General features: G+C 48.6%; 1 protein-coding gene across 4 annotated transcripts in view; it reads left to right on the top strand.

Moving 5' to 3' along the window:
• The first annotated feature begins 1,058 nt into the window (after nt 1-1,058).
• Nucleotides 1,059-24,869, top strand: part of LOC310946797 (uncharacterized protein) — a 46,836-nt gene continuing 23,025 nt past the window's right edge. The window contains exons 1-19 of one of the 4 annotated variants that reach the window (XM_083913349.1): nt 1,059-1,171; nt 5,919-5,978; nt 7,423-7,596; nt 8,936-9,073; nt 9,918-10,034; nt 12,007-12,162; nt 12,304-12,483; nt 12,647-12,769; nt 13,575-13,688; nt 14,065-14,380; nt 14,708-14,823; nt 15,670-15,787; nt 15,881-15,972; nt 17,246-17,396; nt 19,970-20,076; nt 20,805-20,928; nt 23,387-23,520; nt 23,721-23,768; nt 24,118-24,227. In XM_083913349.1, coding sequence (XP_083769475.1) covers nt 5,934-5,978; nt 7,423-7,596; nt 8,936-9,073; nt 9,918-10,034; nt 12,007-12,162; nt 12,304-12,483; nt 12,647-12,769; nt 13,575-13,688; nt 14,065-14,380; nt 14,708-14,823; nt 15,670-15,787; nt 15,881-15,972; nt 17,246-17,396; nt 19,970-20,076; nt 20,805-20,928; nt 23,387-23,520; nt 23,721-23,768; nt 24,118-24,227 — 2,363 coding nt within the window. In that variant the 5' untranslated portion in view covers nt 1,059-1,171; nt 5,919-5,933. The remainder of the gene's footprint in view (nt 1,172-5,918; nt 5,979-7,422; nt 7,597-8,935; nt 9,074-9,917; nt 10,035-12,006; nt 12,163-12,303; nt 12,484-12,646; nt 12,770-13,574; nt 13,689-14,064; nt 14,381-14,707; nt 14,824-15,669; nt 15,788-15,880; nt 15,973-17,245; nt 17,397-19,969; nt 20,077-20,804; nt 20,929-23,386; nt 23,521-23,720; nt 23,769-24,117; nt 24,228-24,869) is intronic. The other 3 variants (XM_083913350.1, XM_083913351.1, XM_083913352.1) reach the window with 3 other exon arrangements.

A 24,869-nucleotide genomic window follows, 5' to 3' on the forward strand; every position in this document is an offset into this window, starting at 1 on the left:
TCATGCAGATATTCTCTCTCGCAATTGAGCTTTTTGGTTTCCATGTTCATCTCATCTCATCTTCAGCCTCTTATCCGGGGTCGGGTCTCAGGTGCAGCAGCTTTAGCAGGGGACCCCAAACTTCCCTTTCCTGGGCCACACTAACCAGCTCTAACTGGGGGATCCTGAGGCGTTCCCAGGCCAGTGTGGAGATCTAATCTCTCCACCTGGTCCTGGGTCTTCCCCGAGGCCTCCTCCCAGCTGGACGTGCCTGGAACACCTCCCTAGGGAGGCGCCCAGGGTTCATCCTTACCAGATGATCCTGAACCACCTCAACTGGCTCCTTTCAACACAAAGGAGCAGCGGCTCTACTCCGAGTTCCTCACGGATGCTGAACTTCTCCCCCTCTCTCTCCAGAGACTCCAGACCCCCTCCTGAGGAAACACATTTCACACGCTCGGACCCGCGACCTCTTTTTCTCTGTCATGACCCATGACCCGGTTTCCATGTTAATAATTGCTAAATATTTATTTAATCCTGTCAGTGTTACTGTTACTATTCATTTGATCATTCCTGTTCACCAATCTAACACAATATTACAACTCATACATGATTATATGTTAACGTCTGCTCTATTTTAAGTCTTATGCCTTGGATTATCATTTTTATACATATTTTAATATTTTGCTTTGTTGGAGGGAGACTGAGAACAAGGATTTCACAATTTTCACACAGTAATTTTTTTGCAATATGAAAAATAAGGACGTAAACAAACAAAGTGATCCGCACAATTCTGTTTAAAACGAAGTCGGAAACGATGGTAGAGGATGATCTTGGTGTTTGTTTCCTCTTTGATGACCTCGCGCAGGCCTCTAATGGATAAAAAAGCATAAAATTAGATAAAAGGGGGCTTTGTTGTCTGCATATCTCTCACAGTTACACCCATAACCAGGATATTCACGCACATTGTGCTTTTATAGCCGGTGATGATGAATATTAACCCACAGATGGGTTACTTCCGGGACCTGTCACCGTGACAGAAGTGCGCATGCGCAGCTCCCTCCCCACTTGTCTGTTGACAAACGTGACCAGCGCACATATCTCCGTGTCCAAGTGGAATAAAATGGGATCTCAGGGCTTCGTGTCGACGTTGTGAGGTTTCAGCGCGACTCTTCATGCAGCTGTGAACCCGGTGAGCTCTTTCAAAGTCCCGACAGTCACAGGAAACGAGCTAACGAGCCAGCTAGCTGGGTTAGCATGTAGCACGATAAAGTTAGCTAGCAGGGCTGACGTTGGCTGAAACTGGTGTTTGTTTAAATACCTGATGGCCGAGTCACCAGCCCTGATGCCCGGGGCCTTCTCCTGTGACAAGTGCGCTTCAAGTGAGCCATGGGACGGGTTAGTGTGGTGACCTAGCATCCGGAGGGGCAGGCTAGCAACTAAGCTAACATCTGATGCTACACTAATGTGCTTTAAATGGGATTTTTCTGCAGCTACTTCCTATATTCAGCTAAATGAACTTTATCTGCAGTCTTTCTACCTCTTTCTTCCACATTGACCCACCCATCTCTGTGTTTTCAGACTTTTAAAGATCATAACAGCATCAGATGTTTGTGACGTGTTTATTTAACATCTACCTGGACTCAAGATGGAAGTTAGCTCCTAGCTGTAATCTTGCATATTTACATGTAAACACATGTTGATGTGCATTGACCCTGTTTTAATACAAACATGTGAACTCAGGGAAATGTTCTCCATCAGACTGTGAAGCTGCTCAGACACAAATTAATGTGCATGAAGTCCCTTTGCACCATCGGCCCTGCCACAAAGAGTTAGATTGATTGTTTATCGTCTTTTAATTGAATCAAAATCAGTATAAAAATATGTTTTTATGAACAAGTTCCCCCATTAAATCTGATGGGACATCATTTGAGTTTATATTTTGCTATAAAAATAAGGAAATACATATTTAATTCACACAGGATTTTACAAAAATCGACTAATTACTTATTGAATAACCAGAAAACGTGCTATACCCTCCTGAGACACATCGTTATGGAGATATGAAATTACTTTTATTGCTCCTTTGCGTTGAAAGGAGCCAGTTGAGGTGGTTCAGGATCATCTAGTAAGGATGAACCCTGGGCGCCTCCCTAGGGAGGTGTTCCAGGCACGTCCAGCTGGGAGGAGGCCTCGGGGAAGACCCAGGACCAGGTGGAGAGATTAGATCTCCACACTGGCCTGGGAACGCCTCAGGATCCCCCAGTTAGAGCTGGTTAATGTGGCCCGGGAAAGGGAAGTTTGGGGTCCCCTGCTGGAGCTGCTGCCCCCGAGACCTGACCCCGGATAAGAGGCTGAAGATGAGAAGAGATAGAAGGTTTTGGCCTTATCGTCCAGCCCTGCATTATCATTGTTTAATAATTCATTTGTACAGAGTTGTTATATAACTACAATAACTGTGCTCATAGTGTGAACTGTCCAAACCGATCCATTCATAGGGCGCACTCCCACTGTGCCTCCGTCCCGTGCCCCGTGCTTTAGGGTCCTTGTCCCCCCCTACAGGCCCGTTTGTACTCACACGACCTGGGCCTCGGAGAATGCTTCTTGCTGCCTATACGTCATCACGCCGTAACACGTCACACGCATTGATGACGTCATGGCGATGCGTGGCTTTGTTTCCAGATCTTTCCGTAGACCTCTGAGTTTTTGTGCGTCTTGTCGACTGTTTTTGAATCTTTTCATCGACCAAATCTGCAGTAAACACTCCACCTCCGCATCACACCAACGTGAACCTTTCACCGCCATTGTTTGAAATGTCCGCGCATGGTCCCTCCTTCTTTTTTCTATGTCCCAACAGGCGCACATACCGCTACTGCCGTAGGGCTCGTGCTCGTGCTCGTACATGTGCAAACGGCTCCGCTAAAGCCCACCTCTTTCAAGCGGGCCGTGGGCGGCTGTTATGCGCGGAACGGGTGCACTCACACTGCTTAAACGTACTAGGCTTTAGCTGAAAAAACGGTTTTGGCCCGGGACAGAACGACAGTGTGAGCGCGCTCATAGTTTGGTCTAAAAAATGTGTTTCCTAAAGCCCAAGATGACGTCTTTTACACGTATCGAAGATATCGAGTGTACGGTACGGTTGATATCTTTGATACGTATAAAAGACGTCATCTTGGGCTTTAGGAAACACATTTTTCACCATTTTCCTCCACAGAGGAGGAAATAAACTAGAAAATCCACATTTAAGAAGCTGGAATCAGGGAATTCTGACTCCAAATGCTCTTTATGTGGAAAAGACACACGATAAAACCACTTGGCTCGAGCTCGATGGTTAATGAAACGCAGGAAAGATCTCAAAGAGCCTGAGTGGCGTCGAGGGGAACGTGTCCTACTGTGAGAGGACCGGTTTGACCTGATTTTCGCCTGCGTCGTCACGTGGCGTCCGTCTGCTCAGCGGGTGGAATGAATTTGGCTGATGGTGCGTCCTGTTGGTGTACTCAGCGTTAAACCAACCCACGGCCCTTGAGTCCCGGCCCGTTTAGTCTTCATGTTGTTTGGATCCCAGCCACGACACAAGCCGCGCCCCGCCTGTCAGTCCGGTTCTCTCTCCTCTCTCCTCTCTCGTCTCTTCCTCGCCTCCTCTTCCTCTACCTCTCTCCTCTCCTCTTCCTCGCCTCCTCTCTCCTCTCTCCTCTTCCTCGCCTCCTCTCTCCTCTCTCCTCTCTCCTCTCTCCTCTTCCTCGCCTCCTCTCTCCTCTCTCCTCTCTCCTCTTCCTCGCCTCCTCTCTCCTCTCTCCTCTCTCCTCTCTCCGCTCTCCTCTCTCCTCTCTCCTCTCTCCTCTCTCCTCTCTCCTCTTCCTCGCCTCCTCTTCCTCTTCTCTCTCCTCTCTCCTCTCTCCTCTTCCTCGCCTCCTCTTCCTCTCCTCTCTCCTCTCTCCTCTCTCCTCTCTCCTCTCTCCTCTCTCCTCTCTCCTCTCTTCCTCGCCTCCTCTCTCCTCTCTCCTCTTCCTCGCCTCCTCTCTCCTCTCTCCTCTTCCTCGCCTCCTCTCTCCTCTCTCCTCTCTCCTCTACCTCTCTCCTCTCTCCTCTCTCCTCTCTCCTCTTCCTCGCCTCCTCTCCTCTCTCCTCTCTCCTCTCTCCTCTCTCCTCTCTCCTCTCTCCTCTCTCCTCTCTCCTCTCACCTCTCACCTCTCTCCACTTCATCGCCTCCTCTGCTCGCATCTCTGGTGGGAGGGTTAAAAGGCGAGGAGAGGAGAGGAGAGGAAAGGAATTGAGGATGTACCAACTGAAAACAAGAAATTGGGCAACAGTTTGACCTACATCCCAGTAACCACTTGAAAGACTCGACCTCTCCGGTTGCCGGTCAGGTTTCCGGATGAGCTGACCTGAACGCCTGTACGCCGTTCTTCTCTCAGCCGCTATTCTAAGATGCTCGTTAATATTTTAAGGAGGGAACACAGAGAGTGTGTGGTCTTGTTTTACCTGCGACTCTGTACTCCATGTGCTGTGAGCTTCATGATAAATGACATGTTAACCTGTTTTTAGGGCGCCCTCCCACTGTGCCTCCGCCCCGTGCCCCGTGCTTTAGGGTCCTTGTCCCCCCCTCCAGGCCCGTTTGTACTCACACTACCTGGGCCTCGGAGAATGCTTCTTGCTGCCTATACTTCATCACGCCGTAACACATCACACGCATTGATGACGTCATGGCGATGCGTGGCTTTGTTTCCAGATCTTTCCGTAGACCTCTGAGTTTTTGTGCGTCTTGTCGACTGTTTTTGAATCTTTTCATCGACCAAATCTGCAGTAAACACTCCACCTCCGCATCACACCAATGTGAACCTTTCACCGCCATTGTTTGAAATGTCCGCGCATGGTCCCTCCTTCTTTTTTCTACGTCCCAACAGGCGCACAGGAAATGACCTCAGAACTGCTGAGGCCTCGTGCTCGTACACGTGCGCACGCTCGTGCTCGTACACGTGCAAACGTGCTTTACTAAAGCCCACCTCTCCCAAACGGGCCGTGGACGGCAAGCGTGCCGCAGCTAGGCGCGGTACTGTTGCACTCACACTGGTCAAAGGAACTAGACTTTAGCCGTGAAACGTCCTGGGGCACGGTACGGAGGAACAGTGGGAGTGCGCCCTGAGTCTCAGTGTAATAGCGTTCTAAGGCGTTCTTTGTCTGTGCATTGAATTTATTTAGACTTGAAACAGGATGTTAGCGTTGAAACTCTGGCACAAATAATTCAAACATCTAAATTATGGATGCAACCGCAACAGAATTATATTCCCCACATATTCAGTCACACAGCAGCCTTTAGTGAAGACATATTTAAAGGTTTAATACGCAGAATCTTTATTAAAAGTTATATTTTTAAACAGGGCGTTTTGAGGTGCACAGAATGAAAGCATTGCTCATCCATAAAAAATATATATATTTAGTCTAAATTAATATTTTAGATTGTTTTGACGGGTTTGACAATGACTTCCTGTCCCGTTGTGTTTCCATGGTAGCAGCCAATAGCGTCGGGCGTTGCTGGTTGCCAGGGTTTGTCTGTTGTTGCTACAGAAACAAGGAATCATGTTGTTGAAGACTGACGTTAAATACTGTTGTAAATGAACTGATGAGTCCAAATGAGTGGTTCCCCTGTTTGATTCCTCACTGTCATGGAGCAGGCTGATCACTGATACACTGGCAACCAACCTGGCAACCCGACTGCTGGAGTTATTTTTTGTTGTTGCGACGATGACCTTGAGACACAAGATTGAGCCGTTCTCCCTCATTCTCCAGATTCAACCTTTAAATATCGTCTGATACCGACGTTCAATGGATAGAACAGGCAGTGTGAGAGCGTTTTTACAGCTTTAACATAAACACGTGTGTGTGTGTGTGTGTCTGTGTGTCTGTGTGTGTGTGTGTGTGTGTGTGTGTGTGTGTTCCAGGTCTAAACTGACACCATGCTGAAATGGCTTTCCGGTGAAGAGGGAGGGCCTGGCTCCGCTGTAAGTACACGCGTCCTTGTTTTTCAGTGTGACTCTGAGTCGTAACACGTCTCAGGACTTCACAGATTGCGGATGTGATGATTTCAGACCTGATGCAAACACTGACAGCGTCTCTGCGGCAGCACGCCAGAGTCATGTTATGTTTTCCTCTGCAGCTTTGTTATTACTCCCACAGGGAACCCAGTGGCAGCTCTGCAGTGCGTTTCATGTCCAGATAAAGTGGAATTAGGTGAACTGCTGAGCACAGCGCTTTGACTCAGACAGACAGAGCTCACACTTCCTGTGAGGGGGGGGTCACTGCTCCTGCTCGAATCCCCCCTGCATCCTCATCCTATTCACTCTACCGCCTTGCTCATAAATATTATATTTACTCCAAACTAAATATCGTCTAATCTGAAGTGGAACAAGAGCAGCATGTCTCGTCTTTTGCGACCGGTCTGTCCTCTTGTTCCGCCTGACCTTTGTGACCTTTATTGTCTTTTAAGATGGATCATGTATGTGACTGATTTAGTGGTGTGTGTTTACACCCTAATGCACCTTAGGGCGCACTCCCACTGTGCGTCCGTCCCGTGCCCCGTGCTTTAGGGTCCTTGTCCCCCCCTCCAGGCCCGTTTTTACTCACACTACCTGGGCCTCGGAGAATGCTTCTTGCTGCCTATACGTCATCACGCCGTAACACGTCACACGCATTGATGACGTCATGGCGATCCGTGGCTTTGTTTCCAGATCTTTCCGTAGACCTCTGAGTTTTTGTGCGTCTTGTCGACTGTTTTTGAATCTTTTCATCGACCAAATCTGCAGTAAACACTCCACCTCCGCATCACACCAACGTGAACCTTTCACCGCCATTGTTTGAAATGTCCGCGCATGGTCCCTCCTTCTTTTTTCTACGTCCCAACAGGCGCACAGGAAATGACCTCAGAACCGCCGTAGGCCATTGCTCGTACACGTGCGCACGCTCGTGCTCGTACACGTGCAAACGTGCTTTACTAAAGCCCACCTCTCCCAAACGGGCCGTGGACGGCAAGCGTACCGCTCCTAGACGCGGTACGGTTGCACTCACACTGGTCAAAGGAACCAGACTTTACCCGTTGAACCTGTTTGGGCACGGTACGGAGGCACAGTGTGAGTGCGCCCTTACATGACCTTACACATAAAGCTTAACACATCAGGTTTACAAAATGTTATGGCAAATACCAGTTTGTTCATTTCTGCACACGTGCATTCGGTGCAGCTGCAGCATTCAAAACCAAATTAGGGACGAAGCTCACGATTACTTTTCATTATCCATTAATCTGCAATCATGTCAAGTAGTTTAACATGATATAAAACAGAGAAAAGCAGGAAATCTCTATATGTGAGAGGTCGACACATGATCTCAACCAAATGCATCGCTTTTGTTTCTGGTCATGAGCCTCATCTCCGCTCTATGCCCCCCCCTCAGGGTCCAGGCTCTCCCCATGGTGCTGCTGCTGCTGCTGCTGGGGGTGGAGGTGGAGAGGTCGCCGTAGAAGAAATGGCGGAGCGGCTCACCCAAACTGAGCTGCTGGTCGCTCAGCTGAAGGAGATGATCCGGGAGAAGGATGCAGCACTCCGCGCCAAAGACGACCAACTTAAGGTGAGGGCAGTTTCTGATGAAAGAGGTGCTGATTAAGAGGAACTGCCAGTGAAAGGAAGCATCATTAGCACTGTTGAAGAGGTGTTATAAAACAAAAAATGAATCCTCTGACTATGAAATCATAAACATAAAGTGAATCTTTGGAAAGCTTCTGTGTTCTGGAGTGCAGAGCCTTGTTGTGCAGCACACAGGTTATTAATCCACTGACCCCCTTCTGCCAAAATCAGGGCATCATTTATTTTGACAATGATGTGAAATGCAACAGGGTTCAATGTCAGCGTCTCACATTTACTGGTAACCATCCATCTTCAGCCTCTTGTCCCTGTCGGGGTCGCTGGAGCCGATCCCAGCTGACATCGGGCGTGAGGCGGGGTCCACCCTGGACAGGACGCCAGTCTATCACAGGACACATAGAGACGAACAGAGACAGACAACCATTCACACCTACGGGTGATTTAGAGTCATCAATGAACCCAACACCTGCACGTTCAGTGGTGGTGCTAACCACCATACCACCGTGTCACACACACATGTACTGGTGACCTGCACGTGATACTGTTTTGAGTCAGAATGTGCACAGAGAGGAGAGAGGTCCGTTGCACGTTTGCGGGAGCGGAGCTGCGGTTGGATGGCGTCGTTTTCTCGAACAGATAAAAATAATGACTACTTCTGCGGGCGGAAATATACTTGGACGGCTCCTTCAAGTGACGTCTATGTGCGACAAAGGCTGTTTTATAGTTCATATCAGGGCTGCTCAGCAATACAGTTTACCCACAACTCAAAACAGCCTGAAATCTCATTTTTGTTCCTCTCAATAAACATCCATTCTCTTGAAATACCCTGTTTTTACTCATGTTCTGAGTAAAAACTGCAAAAATACAGCGATATGACACGTTTTCTTGTGGGTTTTCATCAAGTTTTGGCTGGGAGCATTTGTTTACTTCACTTACTTTGTATTTATACCACAGATATGATCGTTCCACATGTTATGAGGTGTATGATGAATGCGTATTTTCCCAGTACTGAATGCAATAGTGCTCACCCTGGGGCCTGTCTGAGAGGGGGTTTGCACCCGGCTGAGCCAGGCACAGAGGGTCACATGAGTCACTCTGCTCCTTAGTCACTGACTGAGATCATTCAGTAAAAACACACACATGCAGTTAACTATTAAACTCCCAAGTCAAAGTCTGCTGCACAATACAAAAGACAGGAATGTGAGATAAGAGTCGAGCCGTGATACGGTAAATGTTTGTGGTTATAAGGACTGATAGTGGAACTGAAGCACTCAACTCAAGTCGCATCAAACCTGAGCAAACAGAACGTATTGTCTGTGATTCAGGTGGAGAAGGAGACATGCGAGTCCAAGATGTCAAAGCTCCGTCTGCAGAACAAAGCCAAGGTGACCTCCCTCAACACGCAGCTGGAGGAGCTGAGGAGGCAGCAGGGAGGCCAGGGCACGCCAACGCACGGCAAAAAGGTACACACACTCTGAATGGAGGGTTTTCTTAACTGTACTGGGATTTTAGGGCGCACTCACACTGTCCTTCTGCACCGGGCCAAAACAGGTTTTCCGGGTCAAGCCTAGTGCGTTTGACCAGTGTGAGTGCAACCGCTCCACGCATAACTGCGGCCAGTTGGCCGTCCATGGCCCGTCTGAGAGAGGTGGGCTTTTGTAAAGCACGTTTGCACATGTACGAGCACGAGCACGAGGCCTACGATGGTTCTGACGTAATCTCTGTGCGCCTGTTTGGACGTAGAAAAAAGAAGGAGGGACCATGCGCGGACATTTAAAACAATGGCGGCGAAAGGTTCACGTTGGTGTGATGCGGAGGTGGAGTGTTTACTGCAGATTTGGTCGATGAAAAGATTCAAAAACAGTCGACAAGACGCACAAAAACTCCGAGGTCTACGGAAAGATCTGGAAACAAAGCCACGCATCGCCATGACGTCATCAATGCGTGTGACGTGTTACGGCGTGATGACGTATAGGCAGCAAGAAGCATTCTCCGAGGCCCAGGTAGTGTGAGTACAAACGGGCCTGGAGGGGGGGACAAGGACCCTAAAGCCCGGGGCACGGGACGGAGGCACAGTGGGAGGGCGCCCTTATTTGAATCCCAACTCTACAGCAGTGAATGTTTTTCACCACTAGAGGGCACAAAGGCTGCAATGCAAAGTCACTGTAGAAACCACTGGATTATGAGGTTGTTGTGGTTAACGCTGTAGTGAATCATTTCCAGCAGACACAGAGAAACATGAGCATCCAATTTTAGTTTTTTTGGTAAATATAGACCAATGCATGCGTGACTTTTGTTTCCCTGCAGGGCTCGTCGGAAGGAGGGGGGGAGCAGGCCAGTCGGGGGAAGATTGTGTTGTTGAAGAAGAAGGTTGAGGAACTGGAACAGCAGCTTTCACAAAGACAGGAGGAACTGGATAACAAGGTAAAGTGTCTAAGCAAGATTCGTTCTCCTCGTAAGCTCATTTATCCACCGTGAAGGCTCGAAAATAAATCCTCATGACATAAAACAAGTTGAAAGGATAGTTTTGCAGCACCGACACAGAAGCTGCTGTGGTCCGGGGGTAGTGTAAGTGAACACTATAGCTCTTTCCCTTGGCACTATACGTTTCCAGCATATTCATATGCATAAGCACAACCGTGCAGCGCTCTGTGTTACTCTTCACATCAGCTGTTTGAGTCAGACTTGGTGTGGGTTATAAACAAATATGAGAAAATGAAAATGAGTGATTATTACAGCGAAGGGGAGAAGTTCAGCATCCGTGAGGAACTCGGAGTAGAGCCGCTGCTCCTTTGCGTTGAAAGGAGCCAGTTGAGGTGGTTCAGGATCATCTGGTAAGGATGAACCCTGGTCATCGGCATCGGTCGATGACGTACGAGGACGTGATCTTGGGCTTTGGGACACAGTATCAACATTTTCCCATTTTAGGACATTTTAAGGAGCAAAGAACTAATGGAGAAAATTATCAATAATGAAAATTATTGTAAATTGCAGCCTTATCAAGTCAACCGCCTGTTTTATTGTTAGCGTGACGTCACAGCGACTGGGTCCATACACGTTTGTTTCTGGTTGATAAACTGGGATTTAATGTGAGGTGGTTCAGGATCATCTGACTGACGTCCAGCTGGGAGGAGGCCTCGGGAAAGACCCAGGACCAGGTGGAGAGATTAGATCTCCACACTGGCCTGGGAACGCCTCAGGATCCCCCAGTTAGAGCTGGTTAATGTGGCCCAGGAAAGGGAAGTTTGGGGTCTCCTGCTGGAGCTGCTGCCCCCGTGACCCGACCCCGGATAAGAGGCTGAAGGTGAGATGAGATGAGATGAGAAGAAAGAACTTCTGCAGAGGGAGACTGAACGGCTGCGGTCTGACAGCGAGGTGAAGCGGTGAAAAGTATTCTAAATACAGCGTCAGTCCATCCACAGCAGTGCATCACTTATCCTCTTTGCCAGTACTCCAACCATCATCGACTGCAGGTAGCACACTACCTGTGGATTTGAGCTTCATACGGACAAACTGTCCATTTAAGCTCAAAGGACCCATTACAACAGACGTGTCCAACTCCAGTCTTTTAAGTCAGTTAAGTCCACTCTCTTGTGACTTGTTATGGTTGACAGTAGTGTGTGTTCAGGGTCAATATCTGCTGAGGAAGAATCCACACGTCTCTGATCTTCTGGTTCAGGTTCTTCTTACGGTCTCCAGAGTCCAAACGTAACACAGAGACGCAGCTCTCAGTTTTTACGCTCTACGTATCTGAAACAATCTCTCAGTTCAACTTTTAAATCAGGGCTCAAGACTATTTGCCTTTCAGTGGCATAGTACTGTATTTTCCTCACTCTAAGGCGCACCACATTATAAGGTGCATAGAACAGACGCTACAGTGGAGGCTGGGGTTACGTTCTGCATCCATTAGATGGAGCTGTGCTAAAGGGAACGTCAACACAACAGTCAGGGGAGGTCGTCTTGTTGCTTCCTCCACTTCGGCACCATTGATTGGTTCATGTTCAACTCTCTGGCTGCTGCTCTATTCCCGTGTTCTGCTGCGTGACTAATGGCCTTGAGTGTAAACTCTGCGTCGTAAGCGTGTCTCTTAACAGGAGCCATTTTGGGCTCTTTACACAAACACACACATGGAAATGAAACGGCACGCTTCACACAGTCGTATATCTCAACATGCACCGCGCGTTACTTCTTCTACGGGGGAAAATAGAGTCGGCGGCTGCTCACCGTAGTTGGAGACCTGTTGTGGCTCAATATTGGTCCATATATAAAGAGCACCGGATTATAAGGCGCACTGTCGGCTTTTGAGACACATGAAGGTCTTTAGGTGCGGTACATTTACAGAGTGGGACGCAAACAGGCTTTTTAATCTTAAACGGAGATGACTGAATTCTTCTAGAGGAAGGAGGTGGAGTCACAGCAGCTGCGGGGTGAGGAAATGGACGCCATGCTGACAGAGAGGGACAGAAAGCTGGCCGAAAAAGAGGCCTATATCGTTCACCTGCAAACAGCGCTGGCTGGAGACCAACCCATCACGCCTGCACCACAACAGAAGGTTTAACACCTCATGAGGATCCTTTTATCTGCACACATTCACATACGAGGACCCAATACTCTCTGATATTCTTTCATTTATGTTCAAAAGACAATAATGCTTCATGCATACTGAACGCCCCGCTGTGCTTCACCCCCTCAGGCGACAGAGGACAGTGGAGCGGTGCAGGACCTGCAGCTGCTGGTGCAGAGCCTGACCAGGAAGGTGGGAGAAGGCGAGGAGCGCTACAGTTTGCTGCAGGAGCAGACAGACAGCCTCAAAGAGCTGCTGGCCACAGAGAAGCAGCAGTACGTTCAGAAGGAGAGCATGTACGAACAAAACGTAAGTGTCACTCCGGCGTGCGTCTGGTCGGATGTTTCGGTTTGAAAACGCGCACAAAGCAGCGGTGCTTCAGCCGCCGTTGTCTGTGTTTGTTAGCGTATTTGTGTTGTTTGAAGTGTCGCTGTTTAATGCCTGCTGATGCACCCTGTGTTTGTTGATTCAGATCCAGACGTTCAAAGACATCATTATTCAGAAGGATAACCAGCTGGTGGAGATCAACCAGATGCACGAACAGGAGCTCTTCAAGCTAGCGGCAAAATCTGATGCCAGTGCCGACTTAGAGCAGGTGGTGACGACACTCATCTTCCTATTGTTATCATGTTATTGTACAAGTATTAAGCTGCCTCTCAAAGGTCTAATCATGTTAGGGCGCACTCACACTGTCCTTCCGCACCGCACCCCGGGCTTTAGGGTCCTTGTCCCCCCCTCCAGGCCCGTTTGTACTCACACTACCTGGGCCTCGGAGAATGCTTCTTGCTGCCTATACGTCATCACGCCGTAACACGTCACACGCATTGATGACGTCATGGCGATGCGTGGCTTTGTTTCCAAATCTTTCCGTAGACCTCTGAGTTTTTGTGCGTCTTGTCGACTGTTTTTGAATCTTTTCATCGACCAAATCTGCAGTAAACACTCCACCTCCGCATCACACCAACGTGAACCTTTCACCGCCATTGTTTGAAATGTCCGCGCATGGTCCCTCCTTCTTTTTGCTACGTCCCAACAGGCGCACAGGAAATGACCTCAGAACCGCCGTAGGCCTCGTGCTCGTACAGGTGCGCACGCTCGTGCTCGTACACGTGCAAACGTGCTTTACTAAAGCCCACCTCTCTCAGACGGGCCCTGGCCGGCAAGCTGGCCGCAGTTATGCGCGGAGCGGGTGCACTCACAGTGGTCAAACGCACTAGGCTTGACCCGAAAAACCTGTTTTGGCGCGGAAGGACAGTGTGAGTGCGCCCTTAAAGGAAGCTGAAGAGGGCCTTACTCTATAGAATGACTGTCGACACATGTTCCAGTGCAACACATGAGTTATAGATCTGTTCTGTGTTGGTCGTGTGATGTTAAACTCCTCTGTTTTCACTCCTCCTCAGCTTTTAAAGGCTCTGAAACAGAAGCTTCACGAGAAGGAGGAGGTGCTGCTGGGAAAGACGCAGGTCATTGATGTTCTCCAGGGAGAGGTGGACGGCAGGGACCAACAGATAAAGGTCAGGAACAGCAGCTCCTCACTTTAAACCTTCACTTTCTCTTGGAGATTATAACACAGTTGTTATTGGATATTATACATATTTTATAGGGATGCACAAACAACAACGACGTTCATTTAAACGTAGCAGTTCTGTATCATATCATTCCTTATTTAGAAAAGACCTTAAAGTTGAGCAGTGTCCCCACACACTTGTTTAATACATACAATACATATAATTTATAGATAAACAATAATATAGCTTTTTATATCCACAGTGTACATTTTGTGATCACATGTATTCTCCACTGAAACATGCAATAGTCATTTCTTTCCCCTTATTTCTTCCCCATCATCTATTTAATTTCCTGCCTCTTCGTTGTCTTTTGTCCCCACAGGATCTCACGGAGCGGCTGCGTCGGCTGCACGTAGAGCGCGAGAGCCTGGAATCCAAGATGGAGGCGGAGAAGCACGTGATGCGAGCACAACTCCGCGACCTGATGGAGAAGCAGCAGGCGGAGGTGCGGCGGGTGACCGAGCAGCAGCAGGCGCTGATGGCCCAAACACAGCAGGATCTCCTGGGGCAGCTGGAGGAGCTGAGGAGGGCCTCGGTAGCATCTGCACCACCACCACCGCCACCCAGTCAGGAGGCATCGGGGAGTGGGAGCGTTCCCGCAGATTCAGCCTCCATCCAAAGGATAGCTGAGCTGGAAGGTTGGTGGTTCTTTATTTTGGTTTTCCAGTCTCACGTCTCAAGACGATCAGCAGGTAGTTGCATTTTAACTCAGCACACATCTACAGAAGCCAAAAAACAGCAAGGAAGGGAAGTTAAAAACGTCTGCAACAAATTCAAGCATTTTTTGCAGACTTGCATCAGTAAATAAAGATAAATAGACCAGTTTAAACAGATTTCACTAAGATTTTAACCCTAATCCTAACTCTGAGAATAGCAGGTCTGTTTCGGAGACGTGTTGATCTTCCTATAGCCCTGAATGTCACGATATCATTTGACTTTCTCTCTCTTTATTTTTTTTTCTGCAGGTCGAGCGAAGCAAAAAACGGAGGAAGCCAGCAGGTCAGAGGCCAAGTTCCTGAAAATGAAAGCCTGGTCGAAAAACCGAATCAGACAGTTGGAGGAGGAGCTGAAGAAAAGCCAGGTGAGATGACGCACCATGATTATGCTGCTGTTCTAGAGATTCCCCTGTTACTGTCTTTCTCTGATTTAAGAGATGTTTAACAGATGTTAATGTGACATTAAGGGCGCCCTCCCACTGTGCCTCCGTCCCGTGCCCCATGCTTTAGGGTCCTTGTCCCCCCCTCCAGGCCCGTTTGTACTCACACTACCTGGGCCTCGGAGAATGCTTCTTGCTGCCTATACGTCATCACGCCGTAACACGTCACACGCATTGATGACGTCATGGCGATGCGTGGCTTTGTTTCCAGATCTTTCCGTAGACCTCGGAGTTTTTGTGCGTCTTGAATCTTTTCATCGACCAAATCTGCAGTAAACACTCCACCTCCGCATCACACCAACGTGAACCTTTCACCGCCATTGTTTGAAATGTCCGCGCATGGTCCCTCCTTCTTTTTTCTATGTCCCAACAGGCGCACAGGAAGTGACCTCAGAACCGTCGTAGGCCTCGTGCTCGTGCTCGTACACGTGCGCACGCTCGTGCTCGTACATGTGCAAACGCGCTTTACTAAAGCCCACCTCTCCCAAACGAGCCGTGGACGGCCAGCTGGCCGCAGTTATGCGCGGAGCGGTTGCACTCACACTGGTCAAACGAACTAGGCTTTAGCTGAAAAACCTGTTTTGGCCCAGTGCGGAAGGACAGTGTGAGTGCGCCCTAAAAGGACAGTTTTTCTTTAATTACAGGAAACTCTTTAAACTCTGATATTCCAGTGTGTCCATGTCCCCGTGTTTTTCAGATTAAAGATATAAAACACATCAAAATGCAGGAATGTAGATCCCATTTTGAAGATGTTCATTGTGTCCCCGTTAGGCTGGAGGTGCCCCCCCAGACCTGACCGCCCTGCGGAGTCGTATCACTGCACTGGAGGAGGAGAGAGAGGAAAACCTCTGGAAAGTGGAGCAATATGAGGAGCTCAAAGCAAAGAACGGTACTTAAATCAGTATTTTCTTTGTGAATTCTGCTCCGTCACCCGTAGCTGCGATGTCAAAATGAACACTGTGTGTTTGATGTTTTCTGAAAGAAATGCTGGAGGCGAAGCTGGTGGTATATGAGGAGCAGCAGAGGACACTGCAAGCAGACCTGGAGCAGTTCACCAAGAGGGCTGCCTCTCAGGTATCTAAGAATTAACCACGGTTTCATAACTGTTACAATTGTAGAAGTTACGATATCTCTGGTGTCCTGACTCCTGCCAGTCACGTAACACGTGTGTGTGTGTGTGTGTGCGCCGGTTTGTTTTGTGTGAGAGAGTCGTCTTCACTCACCTGAAGCGTGAGGAAGAGCTGGAACAAAGCTCCTCACAGATTGTGACAAAAAGTCGTAATATGTTGAGCAAAGAAGTGAGAAGATTGTGGGAAATGACGGGACGTGTTGGAGAGAATCATCCGGTCTGTGTGGAAAAAGTGAACTAGTGAATGTAACGTTACTAAGCCGGACCACAGCTGTTTAAAGTAGGCTGAAGGAGTTCACAGTGTCTTCCTGTTTACTCTCTACATCTGTGGGTACTTGGATTACCATATTTTCCGCATTATAAGGCACATAGAACAGACGCTACAGTGGAGGCTGGGGTTACGTTAAGGACCGCCTCTAAACTCATTGATGCTAAGTTAGCGTGCTAGCGCTGTTGCCTTCAGTGGAACAGTGATCGTACGGACTCTTCTACTTGCTGCTCTCTGTTCAACAACCCACTGTTGGAGTTTGTCCTCCAGCTGCAGCCGTCTCGCTCTGTTCCCTCTAAACTCTGTTTAGTCTTCTTTACTCAGCGCAGGTCGTCTTGTTGCTTCCTCCACTTCGGCACCATTGATTGGTTCATGTTCAACTCTCTGGCTGCTGCTCTATTCCCGTGTTCTCCTGCGTGACTAATGGCCTTGAGTGTAAACTCTGCGTCGTAAGCGTGTCTCTTAACAGGAGCCATTTTGGGCTCTTTACACAAACACACACATGGAAATGAAACGGCACGCTTCACGCAGTCGTATATCTCAACATGCACCGCGCGTTACTTCTTCTACGGGGGAAAATAGAGTCGGCGGCTGCTCCCCGTAGTTGGAGACCTGTTGTGGCTCAATATTGGTCCATATATAAGGAGCACCGGATTATAAGGCGCACTGTCGGCTTTTGAGACATTTGAAGGTCTTTAGGTGAAACTTATAGTGCGGAAAATACGGTAGTGACCTGGATGTAACTCCAGTTCTACGAGGACGTGCTCAACCTGAATATTTTCCATAGAAAGTAGCTGACAGGTTTGATTTCCCTTCAGTAGGGTCCAATAACAAACTCTCACATTAATAATCATGACATTGTGATTGTGATCAAAATGTCTTGTTGTGACATCCCTTCGTACCTGCTCGATGAACCCTCTCCTGTAACTCTCTGCTCCTTCTGCTCACAGGCGAGTGAGTCCGGCAGCGCCGATGACACTCAGAGCCAGGTGCTGGAGTGGCAGGAGATGGTATCTGAGGCGGTCAGTGCCAGGGACCGGGCCAAAGAGGAGAAGGCTGCCATGGCCCTCCGCATCAGCCACATGGAGGAGGAAAGAGAGGGTGAGTCTGCTGCTGGAGGATGAAACACACTCAACAGGCTCAGTTGTGTATCACCTCATCGGGGACCGACGCTGCCTCATGCACACCTAATCTGCCTTTAAAATGCAGTGCTCATGCTTAGTGAGTTTCATTCATATTAAAAAATACCTTTTTAAGTAAAATGTGATCGAAAACCTTCCACCAGCACCAGCAACTACACCACCGCCATGTTGTGTAACAGCCAGAGTTTGTGTTTTGCTGTTCACCACGTCTCCTCTGTTGTCTGACTGAACATTATTTTGTTTCTCCCCCCCCCCCCCCCCCGTCCTCACCCCTGTTAATGGCGAGCATTTGGTTCACCCTGTGCTGCCTCCCATCTCATGGACCGCCTCCCCCCCCCACCCCTTACTCCCCTCCTCCTGCCCCTGCTCCAGGGATGGGAGCAGCCACACAGAACGGTTTCCCATCAGTTTTGTGCATGCAGGCTTCCCCTGAACCCCCAGTGCGGCGTCTGGTCGCTGTACTGCCCGCAGCTCCCCTGAGGTCCACCTTTGCTGGGGTGAGCTGCGGGCAGTACAGAGGCCGGCTGCACTTTAGCACAGTCCGCCCATTTCGTTTCTCCTTTCCTTCCCTCTCCTGTGTTGTTCCTCTTTCTCCGTTCCTTCACCCCTCTCTGTTCTTTCTTCTCTCCATCCTTCGATTTCTGGTGTGGCCACTGAAGCGTTTTGTAACAATATCCCGGTTTCAAATGTTCTGAAAGGTCTGTGTCCTTCTGTGGGGGGTTGGTTAGAGCTGTATTAACCCTGGGAAGAGGACTAATATGTGTAATAACATTGATATTGAGTGTCTTTGTGTGTAGACTAATGTGTCGGCATAAACAAGCTAAAGTAAAGTTAAAGTATTTGGGACTTTTTTTGCGAGCTGACTGGTTGAAAATGGACACGGCAGGTATAAGAAATCTTTTATTATCCAAATAAATTACAATCATCGCTCTAGACATCCAGAAGAGGACAGATGAACCCAGTGATAGCTCCAGAGACGACCTTTAAGTGTTTTTTCATCACTTACATACACCAAATAAGCCATCGAGGCAGTGGCTAACAGTGATTAGCTGGGGGAGCATGGTCGAAGGCATTCAAAGGTCTTTTTTAACCACTAATACTGCTGCAAATAACAGCAAACCTCTGCAGCAGCATGAGAAGAGTCCCTACACACACAACAAAGCACCATTTATTAAAAGTTTATTAAAAAAGTGTTGAGGGGCGGCTGGTGGCTGAGTGGTTAGAGCAGTCACCCCCGTGTAAAGAGGCTGAAGGCCCTCGAGGCAGGAGCCGAGGCAGGGGCCAAGGCCGCGGGTTTAACTCCGACCTGCAGGCCGCTTCTAATACTAATCAAATATCATCCCGGGGGCCAAGATCATTCATTCAGGGGCCGGATCTGGGCCCCGGGCCTTGACTTTGACACCCATGCTTTAAAAGGTTCCATGTGCAACAATGAACAAGGGGAATGTAAATGTCTCATCATCATCCTACAAAGGACTCAACACATAAATGCCCGGTATGAGGCAGACGGAAGAGTGGAGATGATCTCACGATGATCTTATCTTATGAGTCCTGCTTCACGCTCTAAATTACAGTCAATGCTAAACTGTTGTAATGATGTTGGATTGCATGCATACTACTTTAACTAGAGCCCTCTCTGCTTCCCCCTGCTTCCACCCTGAACCCACACTGCTTAACCCACTGAACCCCCTTTCTTTTCCCGCCCCACCCTTCGCTTTGAGCTGCCTCACACTTTCCCCCTCCCCGCCCTACACATCAAAATCAGCCTGTTGTCACAAAACAGATGGGAATATATGTTTTGTTCAGCCTAATAAATCTGGCCTTGCCCTGCTTGCATCCTATGCCGCTAAATGAAAATCGAAACTGAAATTAAAAAGCACTGCAAGCATCCCCTCAGATCTGTCACCTGTGCTGTGTTTCCCTAAATACCTGTCTGGTCCTCCTGTTGGAGAAACACTGGCTTTAAGTGTGACTCATGAAACCGGGCCCGCTCCGTCCTCCCACAGCCACTCGTGCTCCCCGTCTCCCACATGTTTGATTGCTGTTGTCCTTCGCTATGCAAATTAGGTGTGCATGGCTCTGACCAGAATGTTGCTGTTGAAGTGTTTCTCAGGTCCACATACCTTATGCAAATCCAGAAGTGCATACATGCCTCGAGTTTGAGTAACTTTCCCTTTCTCCATCCTTGATGGCTCTCTGTCTCCATACTCCTACAGTCTGTCTGTCGTGTTGCTTTCACTGTCGGATGAAACTGTTTTCTGTGTTACAAAGTTCATTTGTGGTGTTGAAAGTGCCTCATCTTCCTCTTCATCCAAACCAAACACCATCTATTATGTTGACACACTTATCTATGCTCCATCTCTGTCACCCTGTCACAATGTCTCCTTTCACTCTGCCATCGTTCTGTCCCACTCGTTTCATACCCACCCCCCTTCCATAAACGCATCCTCGATCCTACCCAACATCCCCCCTCTCCCTGTGGCACAAAACTGATTGAGGATGACTGGTTCTTTCCTGGCTGCTCCGATCCAGCACTGGCCACTCGGCAGCAGGAGTTGGAGGAGGAGCTGACTCAAGCTCGAGGGCTCGGCCAACACAGGCCCAAGAAGCTGGCGGCTCCGGCCCAACGGAGCCTGCAGGTAGGTGTGCTGACTGACGTGACTGTGGTTGTGCCGCGGTGATGCCAGCGTTCAGACGTTTGTTTAGTGCTTACATGTGCAGTGATGTTTCCTAAAACGCCGTGAAGCAAATTCAACCAAATCTTTCGTTATTTGTGAAGACGTCTACCAATTTCTGCTGTGTCACGTCACAATGACAGGTCAAATTCAACTAAAACTCGGCCGTAACAAACCTTCAACATGAAGTTATGCTGCTTCGGGACAGCAGAAAGTCCACACATCTTCCGCCGCCGCAAGATAATAGCTTATTAATCAAAACACTCTATTGTTCTGATTATTTGAAGCGAACGCACTTAGGGCGCACTCACACTGTGCGTCCGTGTCGTGCCCCGTGCTTTAGGGTACTTGTCCCCCCCTCCAGGCCCGTTTGTACTTTTGTACATGTGTGTGTGTGTGCGTTCGTGCGTTTGTGCGTGCGTGCGTGTATTTAAGAGGGGATCATTTAGGGGACGGACCGGAAGTTCTACGGGGGAATTGTTGGGTCTTTGATTACCATAGAGTGTGGTCTTTACCTAGTCTCTGAAGCGTCCTGAGATAACTTTTGTTATGATTTGTCACTGTAAATAAAATTGAATTGAATTGAATTGAAATGATCCACACACACAGTGACTTTGAACGTGACACCATGGAGGCTATCTTAGGTATCTCAATTCTTATCGGGTCAAACTTTAAGTTCGTCTCACTTGCAGGAGGACTTTGAATTCGATGGGCAGACCCCCTTCCAGGACCCTCGGAGCACCTCCGAGAGCACGACCCCGATGGAGGGAGAGAACATGGGAGGTTGGTGGCCCGAGTACAGTACTCCTGACACAGGTGTGAGCCCCGCTGGACAGTTTACACTAGCATGCACACGTTCATCTGCACTCTACGTTGGGAAGTCGTCTTTGGGTGGATATTTTTGTTGTTTTCACCATAACACTCCAAACTTATTGTGGCTGTTGGTTGTTTTTATTCTTGTTTTTCATCTAACCTGCCACTATTGGGAACGTAAGGCCTGGGTTCTCCATCTGATACACACTATTGGGATTAGCTTGGGTCATGTCTACTGGTGGTCACACTGTAGAAAGCTAAATTTCAGATCCTCTCACATTTATAAATAAAGGACTCTGGGACAGTCGCTGTGCTCCCAAGAGTGAGTCACTCATTCATTGATTTGCATTTTCATCAGTTTAAAGTGTTTTTTGTTTGGACACGTGCATGCTGGTTGAGCTGGCTAGTGTTTGTTGGGATACGTCCACCGTGTGCGTTCAACACTTATGAGAATCATGTAATGTAGGTGCCAGATCCACTCCACGTCCTTGGTAAGTTTTGTTTTTTCATTGATGGCATGCTCTGCTCTTTCTTCATTTCCTCTCATCCTGTCCTTTTGGCTTTTAAGCTGTTTGTTATGAAACCAAGAAATACATCAGCAGCATCACCGAGGGGGGGGGGGGCGACTAAGGTCGCACTCACACTGTGTATCCGTATCGTGCCCCAGGACGTTTCACGGGTAAAGTCTGGTTCTTTTGACCAGTGTCAGTGTCCGCCACGGGCCGTTTGGGAGAGGTGGGCTTTAGTAAAGCACGTTTGCACATGTACGAGCACGAGCGTGCGCACGTGTACGAGCACGAGGCCTACGGCGGTTCTGAGGTCATTTCCTGTGCGCCTGTTGGGACGTAGAAAAAAGAAGGAGGGACCATGCGCGGACATTTCAAACAATGGCGGCGAAAGGTTCACGTTGGTGTGATGCGGAGGTGGAGTGTTTACTGCAGATTTGGTCGATGAAAAGATTCAAAAACAGTCGACAAGACGCACAAAAACTCCGAGGTCTACGGAAAGATCTGGAAACAAAGCCACACATCGCCATGACGTCATCAATGCGTGTGACGTGTTACGGCGTGATGACGTATAGGCAGCAAGAAGCATTCTCCGAGGCCCAGGTAGTGTGAGTACAAACGGGCCTGGAGGGGGGGACAAGGACCCTAAAGCACGGGGCACGGGACGGAGGCACAGTGGGAGGGCGCCCTGAAATGGAAATTATAATTGGGGAGTTTAAAACGGAAGCTGACGGATGTACTTTTTGACTGTTTGCATGTTTGAACCTTGAACCCTTGCGTTGCATTTCAAATCCTGTCTTTTAATCAATGAATCTGCTGCAGAAAGTCTTTTTAATCAGCTCAAAAAGAGACGGAGTTGATTTTAGACTCTGATCAAAGCTTCCCACTGATTCACCTTTCCTATAGACTCTCACCTCTTTCCCCAAATTACACCAGAACAGTAGAACTGTCACATTGTAAAAAGGTCAAGTCCCACCACATAAGAAATAAGAAAACCAAACAGAATATTTCAAGACCAGTTTAAAAAAGTGGGTGGACACTCGGGCAACTTCAGATATTTTATTATTTATAAAACAAAACTTTCAACAAATATAACAGTAATAGTGTAGAATACTGATAGGACGGCCTGTTTCACTCATACTTACTGTATTGTCCGCACTATAAGTTGCACCTAAAAACCTTCACATGTCTCAAAAGCCGACAGTGCGCCTTATAATGCGGTGCTCCTTATATATGGACCAATATTGAGCCACAACAGGTCTCCAACTACGGTGAGCAGCCGCCGACTCTGTTTTCCCCGTAGAAGAAGTAACGCGCGGTGCATGTTGAGATATACGACTGCGTGAAGCGTGCCGTTTCATTTCCATGTGTGTGTTTGTGTAAAGAGCCCAAAATGGCTCCTGTTAAGAGACACGCTTACGACGCAGAGTTTACACTCAAGGCCATTAGTCACGCAGCAGAACACGGGAATAGAGCAGCAGCCAGAGAGTTGAACATGAACCAATCAATGGTGCCGAAGTGGAGGAAGCAACGACCTGCGCCGAGTAAAGAAGACTAAACAGAGTTTAGAGGGAACAGAGCGAGACGGCTGCAGCTGGAGGACAAACTCCAACAGTGGGTTGTTGAACAGAGAGCAGCGAGTAGAAGAGTCCGTACGATCACTGTTCCACTGAAGGCAACAGCGCTAGCACGCAAACTTAACATCAATGCATTTAGAGGCGGTCCTTAACGTAACCCCAGCCTCCACTGTAGCGTCTGTTCTATGCGCCTTATAGTGTGGTGCGCCTTATAGTGCGTAAAATACGGTACAATGCTTTTCAGCTGTTGTTCTTATGCTGAATTGATCCTATTAGAGCAGCTGAATCCACCCTCCCTTCAATGACCTTCACTTGAGACTGGCTTTTATTTGTTTATGTCAAATCCCTAATACTTCCTCTCTCTGCCGATGATTCCAGATGGGTTGCGTTCTGTCGTGGACGAGCTGGAGTTGGAGAGGAACCAACTGCAGGAGCAGATCCTGAACCTGGAGGAGCGCTGTCAGGACCTGGAGGATCGACTGCAGCTGCAGGCCCGCATCGAGGCGTTACAGGTGACCTCACCGCGTACATCCCCACCCAACCTCACATATATGTCATTACCCCAGGGTTAAGCCAGTCATTTCCTTGTTAAATATGAACTCACTGTAAATGTAGCTTTTAGTCGTTATGAGTAACCAAGGAAACCATGAGTGAATTGCATGTTTCCCCTCCCCCGAGGACGAGGACTTTGTAACAGACCCCTCTAACACAGGTGACGTTTGATGTAGATGAAGATGAGCAGCCATTTTGGGTCCCTCAGGTGTGTTGGGCCTCTCGTGTATGTGTGCGCTGGAGAGCACCTCTGGCGGTGACGGCTAATGGTGTGGTGTGCTTTTAATCTCAAGTGCAACGTTGTGTCGCAGACTCACTGGGTGTTGTAAAATCACGATCTTTGTAACTGTCAAAAACGGTGAATCTTAAAAGTTCGTTATTAGCACACGAATGGGAAAATAAATATCTGATAATGAACGATTCTGATATGATGAGAACAACAGTGACTGTTCTCCAGCGGGTCTGCTGTCGTCCACGTCTGTGCGCAGTGAGAGTTTCTCTATCAGTGCTCTTTATTTCATCTCTGCATATTGATCTGTCTTCTTCTGCCGCCACAGAATGAGTCGGAGAGACTCCAGAGCCAACTCGCCAGCGTCCGGAGTCAACAGAGCAGAGATGCAGAGAAGCATCAGCTGCTGGTTAGCAGCCTCAACGAGCAGCTCAAAGGGTAAGCTGTTCACTTTTTTCTATCCAGATGAGAGTTTTTTTTATATAGTTTTGTCTTGAGCATTTATTACTGCATATCATACTGTGTAGTATTGTATCCCTGCCGGCCACTACAAGCTAAATTAGCAAGCTTAAGTGAAGGAGTTCGAGTACCTCGGGATCTTGTTCACGAGTGAGGGGAAGATGGAGCGTGAGTTCGTGAGTCGGAGCAGCGGGGGCGGTGCTGCAGTCGCTCTACCGCGCCGTTGTGACGAAAAGAGAGCTGAGGAAGACAAAGCTCTGGATCTACCGCTCAGTCCTGGTTCCTACCCTCACCTGTGGTCATGAAAGCTGGGTCAGGACCCAAAGAACCAGGTCCAGGTACAAGCGTGTGAAATGTGTTTCCTCAGGAGGGGGGCTGGAGTCTCCCTTAGAGAGAGGGGGAGAAGTTCAGCATCCGTGAGGAACTCGGAGTAGAGCCGCTGCTCCTTTGCGTTGAAAGGAGCCAGTTGAGCTGGTTCAGGATCATCTGGTAAGGATGAACCCCGGGGCGCCTCCGTAGGGAGGTGTTCCAGGCACGTCCAGCTGGGAGGAGGCCTCGGGGAAGACCCAGGACCAGGTGGAGAGATTAGATCTCCACACTGGCCTGGGAACGCCTCAGGAT

This window comes from Echiichthys vipera (assembly GCF_963691815.1).
Source record: "Echiichthys vipera genome assembly, chromosome: 1".
NCBI classification, from domain to species: Eukaryota; Metazoa; Chordata; class Actinopteri; order Perciformes; family Trachinidae; genus Echiichthys; species Echiichthys vipera.